This window comes from Erithacus rubecula, assembly GCF_903797595.1.
Source record: "Erithacus rubecula genome assembly, contig: scaffold_379_arrow_ctg1, whole genome shotgun sequence".
NCBI lineage: Eukaryota > Metazoa > Chordata > Aves > Passeriformes > Muscicapidae > Erithacus > Erithacus rubecula.
Window position 1 is genome coordinate 54,278 of NW_027635955.1, and position 13,456 is coordinate 67,733.

At 50.0% G+C, this 13,456-nt stretch overlaps 1 protein-coding gene across 1 annotated transcript; it reads right to left on the minus strand.

Moving 5' to 3' along the window:
* Positions 1 to 9,126: 9,126 nt before the first annotated feature.
* Positions 9,127 to 13,164, minus strand: LOC306816124 (class I histocompatibility antigen, F10 alpha chain-like; the record flags this gene model as incomplete). The annotated part of the gene is made up of 5 exons (XM_079332610.1): positions 13,074 to 13,164; positions 11,316 to 11,579; positions 10,675 to 10,947; positions 9,527 to 9,799; positions 9,127 to 9,434 (listed from the first exon to the last, which is right to left on the minus strand). Exons 1-5 carry the CDS (start codon positions 13,138 to 13,140, stop codon positions 9,127 to 9,129), a joined length of 1,185 nt encoding a protein of 394 aa, XP_079188736.1. The 5' UTR covers positions 13,141 to 13,164.
* Positions 13,165 to 13,456: the final 292 nt, after the last annotated feature.

Genomic DNA, 13,456 nt, shown 5'->3' on the forward strand with positions numbered 1-13,456 from the left:
TGTCATGGTCACTATCATGTCATGTTCTTGATCCTCTCATGGTCATGTTGTGGTTGTCTCACAGTCAGGGTCATCACATGGTCACCTCAGAATCACCTCATGGTCACAACGGTCTCATGGCCATGGTTGTATTGTGGCCATCTTATGGTCATCTCATGGTCATCATCATATCAGGGCCATGGTGATCCCTTGCTCATATCATGGTCTTTATGACCCCATGGTCATGGTCAAGTCATGGTCACCTCATGATGACCACATGACCTTGATCAACACACGGCTGTGTCATGGTCATGAAATGCTCACAGTCATTAAGTGGTCATGGTCATCTCGTGGTCAGCTCATAGCCACAGTCATGTCATGGTCACAGTCATGGTCAGTCATGGTCATCTGATCACAATTACCTCATGCTCATGATCCTCTTATGGTCATGTTCTCATGCTCATGGCTGTGTCATGGACATCTGATGGTCACAGTCCTCTCATGGTCATTATCATCTCTTGGACATGGTCATGTCTTGATCACAATCACCTCATGCTCATGGTCATGATCCTCTTATGGTCACCATCTCATGCTCATGGCTGTGTCATGGTCATCTGATGGTCACAGTCCTCTCATGATCTTGATCCTCTCATGGACATGGTCATAGTAATGGACATTAAATGGTCATGCTCATCTCATCTCATGGTCAGCTAATGGCTACAATACTGTCATGGTCATCTCATGGTCATGGTTGCATCATGATGATGGTCATGGTCATCTCATGATCATCTTGTGGTCAACTCATGGCCACAGTCATATGATGGTCAGGATCATAGCTGAGTCATCATCATGGCCATCTCATGTCACAGTCGTGGCCATCTCGTGACCATGCGTAGCAATGAGGAAGAAAGACACACGGACTTGCTTGCTTGGACCAAAAATCATTTATTGTAACCAACTGAACCTTTTTATACTTGAAACTTAACTCAAACTTAACCCAAACTTTACTGAAGCAATTGAACAGAAGTCAACAGGATTTAACAAATTTTTAAAAGGTCCTTATTCTGTATAACTTTTCTTATTTCCTATAGTTAATGGTCATCACCATCATCTCATGGTCATGGTCATGCTAGGCTTGGTTCAAATAAAAGACTAGATAACCTCGGCTTAAGGCTGTGGGAAAACCCTTTACAGAGAGAGTGAGTAGAAAAATCACCCCCAGAACCCTCCTGTTCAATATGTTAATCATTGCCAGAATGTTCCCTGTTCTCTTTGTTGTCATTGGTTCTTTCTTGGTGCAAAAATTTTAATATTCCCAACCACCCTTCCCTACTGGATCCCCTCCCTAAACTCCACCCTAACTTGTCCCCTCCTCCAAGTTTATAAATATTCCTGTTTTGCCCCAGCCCTTGCTTTTTTGCCATCTTGCACAGAATTATCCTGCCTGTACCACCTTTCTTGGTTCATTCAATGTAAGCTGCTTGGCTTGCAGTTTGTTATTTTTGTATTACTAAACTTTTTAGTTTCAGAACTTTTTTCTGCACGAGGTTGCCGAGTTCAGTGAAGCCACTGATCCTAATATCCAGGCCAGGATCAGCAGCAGCTTCACTTGGCACCCGAACAGGGACTCCTGAAATACTCTGGGGAGCCGAGAGCAGGACCTGCCCTTCCTGGCACCAAATCAAGGCTCTGGGAGCCGTTGAACACTGTGGAGTCAGGAGGAGACAGCCTCAGTGTTTTCACCTTCAGAGAAGGTAAGAGGAAGGGCGACATCCATCCCATCTACTCTTTTTCTCTCATCTAATTTGGCAGTTCAATTTCAGTTCATCGATGGGTTCCCAGATGTCTGTAGAGCAGAAGGACATCTAAAGGGATTTTAAATTCAAACTGGCTTATTAGGAAGGAAATTTGAGAATAAGGAGCTTCAAAATTTGATCCTATTGGCTTATAAATCCACTCCAGAGGCTACCAAAGACAAGCTCTACCTGATGGACATTTGGGACTCAGTTGGGAGGAAGCTGTATAATTCAGCTGCAAAAATTATTGTCTTTCAAAAAGTAAATGACATGGTCAAATTGGAACAGAAGGAACAAAGCATGAGGTAAAATTTATTTGGAGGACTGAATGAAGCTAAAAATTTGGATGAGCCCAGTACTGCCAATCTTGCTCTCTCCTTCACCCTCTGTCCTGCGACTGAACCTGATAACAGACATGGGCTGAGATGGTTTCTGCCTGTGCCCAAAGCTGGCCCAGGGAGTTATGCAGCTGTGCTGGTGACCCCGCCGTGCTACATCCATTGTCTTTGAACCCTCCACCATGAACCCCTGATGGCAGTGCACAGGTCATTGTGGACCACCCCCACTTTGTCCCTCCTGTGCCCTCATGTGCTCCTGTCTTAGGTTGCAATGAAGGATGTGACCAAAAGTGTGTATTCTATCACCATCTGCTAAAACCATGTGGGGCAGTGTTCCTTATCTCTGTGGGAGATATTCTCTGCTAATGGGTCATCTGTTAAATAACAGGTGGACCAGTCATCGTTATTTTTTTCCACAACCCAGCCTTCCTCTAGGAAAATATCCTCTGCTGCATGACTGATAAAATTACATCATCCCATTGGAAGATGCTCCAGCCAGAGGGAGGAGCCAAGCATTTCCTACACAGATAAAAACTGAGATTTGGATCACCAAAGCAGCCTTTTTTCTACTGGATTCCAGAGGAAAACCAGATCATTCTACACCATTCCTGGGCCTTCAGAAGAAAACTGCACCTTCTCCAGGAGTACTGCTCCAACTGAACCACATCTGCCACTCCAGGAGGATGGAGCCATTATTTAACTGGAACCTGACTGCCAGTGTCAGGTTGTACTAGCAGTGTTTTGGGATTGCTCTTTGTAACACTGTATTTTTATTTTAATTTTCTAAGTAAAGAACTGCTATTCCTATTTCCCACATGTTTGCCTGAAAACCTCTTAATTTCAAAATCATAATAATTTTGACAGAGGGGATTTACATTCTCCATTTCAAACAGAGGCTCCTGCCTTTCTTAGCAGACACCTGTTGTCCAAACTAGGACAGCTCCTCATCCCCTTTACCCTCCTAACACCTTGCAGTCCCATCCAGTCCAAGCACCCATGGCTGTTACCCCACTATCTGCCCTGCTGCAAATGGCAGCCATTGTGAAATCACAACTGACACCCTCGGACAAAGACCTGGTTTGTCAGGTGTCCCCACCTCCAGCCCCTCCTGCCAGTCCTCACTCTGTCATGGCTCAACCAACACCCTAAGGGGTCATCCAATCCCATCCCTGCCAGGACTGGCACTGATTGCCACTCCCCTGGGAGGAGACCAGAACTACCCTTAAGGTGGTTCCAGTAGGGTCCATCCCCAAAATGTCAATGTCAGATTGCCCTGGCCTGCACTGAGGCCTGGCAAACGGGCCAACCCAAGAGACAAAAAGGTGCTCATTGCCAAGGGCTACTCCTGCAGATCGTCCTCCTCTCCCTTCTCTTCCAAGGAAGACCTCTGCTGGTTGAAGTCAAGGAAGAGAAATTGGGAAGAAATTAAAAGATTGGCCCTGAAAAAGGGAGAATGAGATTCAGCTTCTAGACTTGACATAATGCCAATAAGGTAAAACAGGAGAGGCAATTCACGCTGAGAGGTTTTGGCATTTAGTGAAATCAAGGAACTATGAAAAGCAGGCAGAGATCATGCCCAGCACTCTCCATGTTTTACAAGCTGGTTTCAGCAACTTTTGCCGTGCACATCTTTATTCTGCATGACATAAAATAATTAATGGCATTGCTGTTATCCCCTACTGAGCTTTTGCTATGGGAGTTGGGGTGGAAGAGACAGTTAAATAAATTGCTTTCTGGAGCATGGGCTGGCATTACACTTGCCCAATTAGCAGGGGAGGGAACTGACGCAGACCAGCAGGCCTGAGATTTGCAAAGACCAGTGTTAAATGACATGATGGAAGTGGCTAAAAAGGCCTTTTTACAAGTACCTGAGGCCAGTAAGCTGCAATTGAACTTTTCTGTTATAAGGCAAGACCCTACAGAGCCTTATATGACTTTTCTGGATAGGGTTAAACTCACTCTTGATAAACAAGTGGCTGAGGACCAGGTTTGGGAAGTTGAAACAGCTAGCAGTGGTCAATGCTAACCCCAAATGTAAGAAGGGCATAAAGGCTTTGCCCCCTGACCCTGAGCCCACCATCCCCCAGATGTTGGGGGCTTGTAATGAGCTGGATACTCCAGAGCATGTTGCCTCCCTCCAAGGAAAAGTATTAATCAATGCCTTGATTAAATCTCAAAAGAGACCTTGAAGACAGCAGAACCAAAAACCAGGACAATGCTTTAATTGTGGCCAAAATGAATACTGGGAAAGGAATTATTGCAAACCCAAGAAGAGAACTCTGAAAAACTTTGTGACTGGAATAAACCAGGCCAGATACTAACTCTTGTCATCAAGTCCAGGTACATTGCTGCAGCCAGTGAGGAAACTCCAAGCAGAGCACAGGACAGTGGCACGTGGAGACACAAGAACCCCCATGGCTGAACACTGGCAAAACAGACATTGGAACCCACCAAACCTCTTTTTGCAACACCTCCTCAGGGACCTGCCTGCCTCAGTACCGTGCAGCTCCTGACTGGAGCTGTCACCTGCCCGGTCAGTAATGATAACTGATTTTATCCATCATGTTATCTCTACAGGCCAGCTAGAACCAGAACTGCAGCCAAGAGACTTTCTCAATATTGGACTAGACAGATGTAACATTGAAGGTTTTTGTGTTGCCCACTGTTTTAGCAGTTACCTCTAATCAAGAAATCAGAGTGTTAGCTAGGTGCCCTAATCCTCCTTGTTTATTTCCAAGTAAATACCTTTCACTCAGGCTCTCTTGTTGCCTGTGGTTAATGATGACACTGACCACGTTGCATGGGCCCAGCAGATTGGCCTGGGAAAAATCAAAATCACCTGCGATGTCATTTACATGGGGAAAACCCTCATCTGTATGGGTCTTTTTGACATGGGAGTAGACATGACCATTATCTCACACAACTCTCCAGAGTGGACTCTTGTTCCTTCACTCAACACACTTGTGGGAATTGGGGGGCACAGCAACACAATGGGGAGTTTACATCCTGTTTCCTTTAAAGGACTGTGGGGCTGTGTGGCCACCACCAAGCCAGTTATTATTAAAAAGTGCATGTTTGGGGTAGGGATCTCCTGTACCACTGGGGACTGAGACTCAAGACAAATTTTTAGCAAAGACTACTGATGAGCACGGTGCTGTGAAACTCACTTGGACCTCAGGCAAACCCATCTGGGATTGATCATTGGCCCCTTCCCATCAAAAAGCTGTCCACACTCGAGTCTCTGGTTTGTGAACAACTGGAAAAAGGGCATGTTGTCCCTAAAATAGTCCCTGGAATGTCCCCATTTTATCAGAAAGCCACATAATGAGAAGTGGACACTGCTTCAAGACCTGAGAAGAGTAAATGAAATGATTGAGGAGATGGACTGTTGCAGACAGGATTGCCCCTCTCCTAATATGATCCCCAGGGGCTGGTTTTTAATGATTATTGATCTGAAGGATTGCTTTTTCAGGATCCCTTTAAATCCAGAGTTTGTGTCAAGATTCTCCTTTTCCATTCCTTCCATCCACCAACAGTCACTGCTGAAAAGGCACCATAGGACCGTCCTGCCACAAGGGATGTGGAACTCCCCAACAATGTGCCAATGGTACATGGCAAGGATCCTTTCACCCAAGAGAAATTCCCCCAAGTAATGATACTGCAATACATGGATGGCCCCTGGCAGCTACAGCAAGCCCGGACAAAATGTTCCAAATAAAACAGATTTTCCTGGCTGCCTTAGGCAGACATCAGCTACAAAGTGATTAAATTAAGCAAGGCCTAGGCTTAGGCTATCAGCTCTTTTGTGATTTCATTTTGATTGCAGCACTTCCTCAGGCAGAGAGAAAGAGATTTGGGAATGCTGCACAGGAATTACGCAGGCAACTTTATTTCTACAAAGGGACCCAGCAGCAAATCCAAGTATGCAGAATATCAAAGGGGTTTTATAGGGTTGGGGTGGCTTGAGATGCAGACCAATAAAATTAGAGATTGAAAAACTATCAAAATATTTTAAAGTTTTAGGTGAGAGTGACCAATTACTTAGAAGGAAAAAAGACCAGTTAGAACACTAAAAGATAACATGGGGCTCTACAGGGGGTGAACATTTCTCTAGCATGAGTCATCCTAAGGAAGGATTTCTTATCTAAGGGGTAAGTTTCCAAGGGGGCCCTGAAGGGGTATCTGAATCATCCACAATGGATGACATCCTGATTGCCTCAGATAAGGAGACCACCCTGGAACTTGTCACCACCGACATTTTGGAGGAGATCCATAAGTCTGGTCTACAAGTAGCCAAAGATGAAGTGCAGTGATCCTCCCCTTGCAGGTACCCAGGGTACAGGCTCACTGGCACACCACAGATCAGCCACCTGCAGGAGGAACTCACCACCTTACACCCTCTGCAGAAACTCAATTAACGGGGTTAGGACCCTCCTTGGAATCACAGACCAGGATTTGGCTCCTTTATTTGATTTATTAAGGGGGGACACGGACCTGAACTCTCCCAGAGACTTCACACCAGATGCCAGAACCAGGTTGGATAAAGTGGCCACAGCACTGCACACTCACCAAGCCCACTGATACCACCCAGAGTCACATTTTTGATTTGCTGTTTTAGGAGAACGCCCATATTTTTATGGTTTAATTTTTCAATGGAAAAAGGATTTGTCTGTCCTTTTGTTAATTTTACAATGGATCTTCCTATCTTATCAGATGCCCAAAACAATCACTACTTGCCCTGAAATCCTTTCTCAGCTGATCACGAAATCCCAATCCCGAGTTTTAACTCTTTCTAGAAATTATTTCACTGTTATATTTATATTCATTACTTCCCTGTATTTAGAATTCTTAATTCAGCAATCTGAGGTTTTTCAAATTGCTTTAGCAGCTTTTATGGGACACATCTCAGTTCATTTTCCAAAGCATAAATCACTACACTATCCTTTGAATTTTACCCAAAAACCCCTAGAAAGCCACACCCTTTTTAATGCTCTTTTTTTACAGATGGCTCTGGCAAATTGCATAAATCAGTTATCACCTGGCAAGACCCTAACAGTGATAATTGGGAATCAGACATTGAACTTGTAGATGGATCAACACAGATTGTAGAACTTGCAGTGGTTGTCCATGTTTTCTCAAAGTTTTTAATTCCTTTTAATTTAGTTACAGATTCATTTTATGATACGGCATTGTGGAATGAACAGAAGGTTCCTCCCTCAAATTTATCACTAATGAAAACCTATACAATTTGCACAAAAGTTTAATTTTCTTTTTTAAGAAAACAACCTTATTTTGTCACACTTTGGTTCACGTACCAACCTACCTGGAAGTGAATTCAGGGCTGAAGGTAATGCCCATCCTGATCACCTCACCACGCCCATTCAAACCACCCTTCCAAATTTTTTTGAACAAGCCCATTTAAGTCACTCTTTCTTTCACCAAAATGCCCCATCCTTCAAAAGATCTTTTAATCTTACTAAAGATCAATCCCACATGATCATCAGCTCCTGCCCTGATTGCCAGCAGCAATCCATTCTCTTGGAGGGAAGTGGTGTAAACTCCAGGGGACTCAATAGGTGATGGTGATCAGGAAATGACCATGAGATGACCATAAGATGATCAGGACAATGAGATGACCACATCAGGGTCACCTCAAGGCCATGGCTGTGCCATGGCCAACCCATGGTCATCTCTTGGTCCAAATCAACTCATGGGGCTGTGGTTGTGTCATGGTCATCCCATGGTCATCTCAGGGTTGTGTCACTCATGGCCACTCTCATCTCATGGCCATGGTCATGAGCAGGAACCTCTCTGAGATCCCAAACCCTGATTTTGGGACAGTCAAGGACCATTGGGGACAATGAGGCCTGGCCTGATCCCTCTCCCCATCCCACTGCCCCTCCAGGAGCCTGACACAGCCAAACCCTCCTGGGGACACCTCGGACATGGGACACAGAGCGAAAAATGAATCCTGGGGGATGGAGCCAAGGGTGGCTGGCAAGTCCCCATGTCAGTCCTGGTGTTCCCATCCCAATCCTGGTGTCCCCATTCTAGTCCTGGTGTCCCCATCTTGTTCCTTGTGTCCTCAACCTGTTCCTGGTGTCCCTATTTTCATTCCTGGCTCTCAGAGAAGAACTGACAGACACTGGAGGAGGGAACCTGGATTTATTGCCTCAAGCAGGATTTATTGCCCAAAGCAGGATAATTTCACACCAGAACTAAAGCATTGGGAATGTTTGTGGTTCTTGGCTTTGAAGAAGCCAAAATGGGAAAGTGATCCATTAGCAGAAGCTGTGGGTGGGTAAAAGCACGGGGAGGAGCTCTGCTGGAAAGCCTCAGTTTCCTGGGAACAGGAAGGGGCTGGATCCAGCTCTGTGGATTGCTCAGGCGGTGATTGCTGCTGGGATGAGAGAGGGTCACAGTGTCACCCTGTCCCTGTCCCCATCCCACAGGATGGGCCTGGCTGGAGCCCATGGAGAGCAGGAGCTGCTCCAGATCCAACCGGATCCTGCCCACTCCTGCTCCATCCATCCCACCCAAACCCACTCTGGAATCCCAACCTGATCCTGTCTCATCCATCCCACACCAATCCTGGCCTGTCCACTCTTCCATCATCCATCCATCCATCCATCCATCCATCCATCCATCCATCCATCCATCCATCCATCCATCCATCCATCCATCCATCCATCATCCATTCATTCATCATCCATCCATCCATCCATCCATCCATCCATCCATCCATCCATCCATCCATCATCTATCCATCATCCCAACTGATCCTGCTCCAGAATCCAGCCCCGATCCCACTCCACAATTCCATCTGATCCTGCTCTGGACCCCTCCTCTGATCCAGAATCCCTCCCTGATTCCAATCTGTCCATCCTGTCCCAATCCCCCTCTGGAATCCCACCCTGACCCCACTCCTTACCTGCGGTCAAGCCGTTGCTCCCACATCATTTCCTGCAGAAAGAGAAGATCCATGAGATTCCAGCAGGGATCACACACTGGGACTAACCCCAGGATCCATCCTGGGATCCACATGGAGGGGATCCAAAGCTGGATCCGCCACTGGTACTCACTGGGTGCCTCGTGGTATATCTTCTCATTCTTCCTCCCTGTGGAAAAACAGTGGGATCAGCGTTGGTGGCACAGGATTCCCAGAACGGTGCTGGGTGGATCTGTGCCCCTTCCTGACCCCCATCCCGTGTGTTACCGGATTGGAGCTTCCAGACGACGAATCCAACAAGGACAATGAGGATGATGATGGCAACAACGGACACAGCGACCACCACGGTGAGATTCCCACCAGATGTCGGCTCTGGGAATTGTGGGATGGTGAGGAGGAGGAGGGGAATCCCCATCTGGGAATTCCAACTCCCCAATTCCCACATTCCACATTCCCAGCCTCACCCCAAGCGAAGATCCCGGGCTCCGACATTCCGGGATGCTCCACCCGGCACCGGTACTGCTCCCGCTCCTCCGGCCGCGCCTCGATCCTGGCCCAGGTGTGGAAGGTGCCGTCGCTGTTGGGAACGACCCCGCCCCACTCCGTCTCCTGATCCCGGATTTCATCCCCCTTCATCCAGTTGACCGCGATGGCCTTGGGGTAGAATCCGTACGCATGGCAGGACAAGATCAGCATCCCGTGTTCCTCTTTTCCTAACACATGGACATCAGGGGGCTCTGGAATGGGATAACAGTGAGAGACATCCATGGAATTCCATGGGAATGGGATGGGGGTGAGATCTGCCCATGGAATTCCATGGGAATGCAATGGGGGTGAGATCAGCTCATGGAATTCCATGGGAATGAGATGGGGGTGAGATCTGCCCATGGAATTCCATGGGAATGGGATGGGGGTGAGATCTGCCCATGGAATTCCATGGGAATGGGATGGGGGTGAGATCTGCCCATGGAATTCCCACTGCAATGGGACAGGGGTGAGATCTGTCCATGGAATTCTCACTGGAAGGGCATAGGAGTAAGATCTGCACATGGAATTCCCACTGCAGTGGGATGGAGTGAGACCTGCCCATGGAATTTCCACTGGAAGGGGATGGGGGTGAGATCTGCCCAGGGAATTCCCACAGGAATGGGGATAAGATCTGCCCATGGAATTCCATAGGAATGGGAGAGAGATAAGGTCTGCCTATGGAATTCCATGAGAATGGGATGGGGGTGAGATATGCCCAGGGAATTCCCACTGCAACAGGATGGGAGTGGGTGAGACCTGCCCATGGAATTCCCACTGGAGTGAAATGGAGGTGAGATCTGCTCATGGAATTCCATGGGAGTGGGATGGGGGTGAGATTTTCCCATGGAATTTATTAGGAATGTGATAGAGGTAAGATCTGCCCATGGAATATCATGGGAATAGGACAGGGGTAAGACCTGTCCATGGAATTCCATGGGAATGGGATAGAGATGAGATCTGCCCATGGAATTCCCACTGCAATGGGATGGGGGGGAGATTTGTCCGTGGAATTCCCACAGGAATTACCTTGTTCCCAAGTCCTCCATTCCCAAATCCCACTTTCCCACAGGAATTCTGCTCCCACCTTTGCAGTCCAGCTCCTTCTGCCCATATCCAACGTATTTCGGGATCCACTCCGGGCAGATGTGCCCCAGGTAATTAGTCACCCTCTCAGCCTCGTTCTCATCTTCCCAGCGCCTCCTGGTGACCTCAGCAGCGCTGTCGGCTGCCACGAATCTCCTGGATTCCAGGTCAAAGGAGATGTAATCCCATCCATCGTAGCCAATCCGGTAAGATCCACGGACACTCCCGTCGGACAGGAGGTCACAGCCGTAAATTTGCATCCTCGTGCGGGGATCTGGGGGGATTGTACCCACAGAGACTCATGGAATTGTGTCCCAGCCCCACAGATCCCATCCCATCCCCATGGATCCCACCCCAGCCCCACAGATCCCATCCCAACCCCATGGATCCCATCCCAACCCCATGGATCCCATCCTAACCCATGCAGCACAAGATACCCCATACCAGCCCAATGGATCCCCATCTCAGCCCCTTGGCACTCTGTGAATCCATATCCAAGCCCTATAAATCCCATTCAAGAATTATAGATCCCCACTCCAGCCCCACAGATCCCATCCCAACCCCACAGATCCCACCCCAGCCCCATGGATCCCATCCCAACCCATCCATCCACATCCCAGCCCCACAGATCCCCCCACTCACCCCTGCTCTGGTTGTACCGGTCCCGCGCTGTCTCCAGGTTCCTGGCAGCCACGTGCTGGTGCTCCTTGCAGATCTGTGTCTCTCTATCCCAATATTCCTGCTCTGCTCCGTCCTTCATCCACTGTGTCAGCGGCTCCACCCGGCCCCGCTCGCTGTCGTAGCGTGTGAAGGGGATCCCATCCAGGTACCCAATGGACATGAACTGGGGGATCCCCGGGCTGGGCTCTGACACTGCCACATGCAGGTAGCGCAGGGAGTGGAGAACTGGGGGCACACAGAGATTTGGGGGGGTTGAGGGGTCACGGAGCAATGAAAGGGGAACTGGGAGAGCTGGGAAGGGAGTGCATGGGACCCCAGTGTCCAGGAATGGGGGCTAAGGGTACTCTCAGGGTCAAGGAAAGCAGGATACAAGGAATGGGGGTTCCAGGGGACCCCAGTGTCAAGGAAAGGGGGTCCAAGGGTCCCCAGTGCCAAGGAAAGAGGGGTAACAATGTGGGGAGACCCGGGATGGCTGGAATGGGAGGCTCAGGGGTCTTTGATGCAGAGGGAAAAGGAGGCTGGGGGCTGAGAAAAGCAGGAATGGAGGTTCAGAGGGTCTCAGAGTCAAGGAAAATGTGGGTCTGGAGCTGAGGAAGGCGGGATGGATGGGAAAGGGGGTGCAGGGGTGGAATGGTACTGGATAAGGTAGTGCAGGAAGGTGCCTTCCTTTCCAGCGGAACTGGGAATTCAGGGGGCTCCCAGAGCCCAGAATCCCCCCTGGGAGCGTCCACGATACCCCAGGGACCCTCCCAGACCCCCCGCAGGACGAGCAGGGGGTGGAGATCTGGGGGGATGCAGAGACTGGGGGGGGGCAGGAAGCAGAACGGGGAGAGCCGGGAAGGGTCCAAGGTTCAAAGGAGGGACTGGGAGAGGCGGGATGGGGGATCCAGGGGGTCCCTGTGCCCAGGAAAGGGGCTCCAGGGGTCCCCAGTGTTGAGGGAATAGGGGGGCTGGGGCTGGGAGAGGCGAACGGATCCCGAAGGCGCAGCCTGGGAGACGGGAAAGAGACCGAGGGAGTGCGGTGGGGGAGAGGACGGGGGAAAGGAAGAATTCCAGGGAGTTCATCTGGATCCCATTGAATCCCCGCTGAGGCCCCCCTGATACCCCTGGGACCCTCTGGGACCCCGTTTCGGGAAGCGCCGGAGTGGAAAACGGGGGGGACACGGAAAGTTGGGAGGTTCGGGGGGTCCAAAGGTCAAGGAAAAGGGCGGGACTCGGGTCTGGGAAAAGCGGGATGCCCGAAAAGGGGGTGCAGGGGGGTCCCAGGCCTGGAAATGGCGATTCGGGGGTGTCCCAGTGCCGGGAATGGGGGTTCAGGGGGGTCCCGGTCCCAGATAAGGGGGTTCAGGGGGTTCTCCGTGTCAGAAAAAGGGGTACAAGGGGGCCCGTACTGGGGAAGGGGACCGAGGGGGGTCACAGGAGGCAAAATGCAGATTTCGGGGGTTCCCCTGCCCGGGAATGGAGGGGTAGGGGGTTCCCGGTGGGCAGAAAGAGAAGTTCAGGGGGGTCCCGGTGTCCAGCAATGGGGGCTCAGGGGGGTCTCCGTGCCCATTAATGGGGTCTCAGGAGAGTCTTTCTGCTGAAAAAGGTGATAGAGATGTAACAGGACCCAAAATGTAGGTTCAGGGGTTTCTCCGTGGCCGAGAATCAAGGGTTAGAGGATTCCCAGTACCCGGAAATGGAAGTTCAGGGGGTCCCAGTTTCGGGGGTCCCCCTCACCTTTGGTCGCGCCCCCCGGGTCCCCCAGGAGCCCCAAGAGCAGCCCCAGCCCCAGCGCTGGAGCCATCGCGCTGCTCCGCTGCGATCCCGCTCCCAGAACTGGCCCCGCCCCCAGAGCAGCCTCCGGCCCCGCCATTGGTGTCGCTGTTTCCGGCTCGCCAATGGAAACTCAAAATGTTAGTGACGTCACGGGTAGCTGGGTAGATCCCGGTCTCTCGGGTTGAGACGCGGAAGCGAAAGTGACCGAGGCAGCGCGGGGGGGAGGGGACGGGTGAATTCCAGAGAATTCCTCTGGATCCCTCTGGATCCCCGCTGCGACCCCCTTGGAGCCCTCTGAGAAACACCTGGGGCCCCCTGGGACCGCCCTGAAGAAAGCGCCGGGA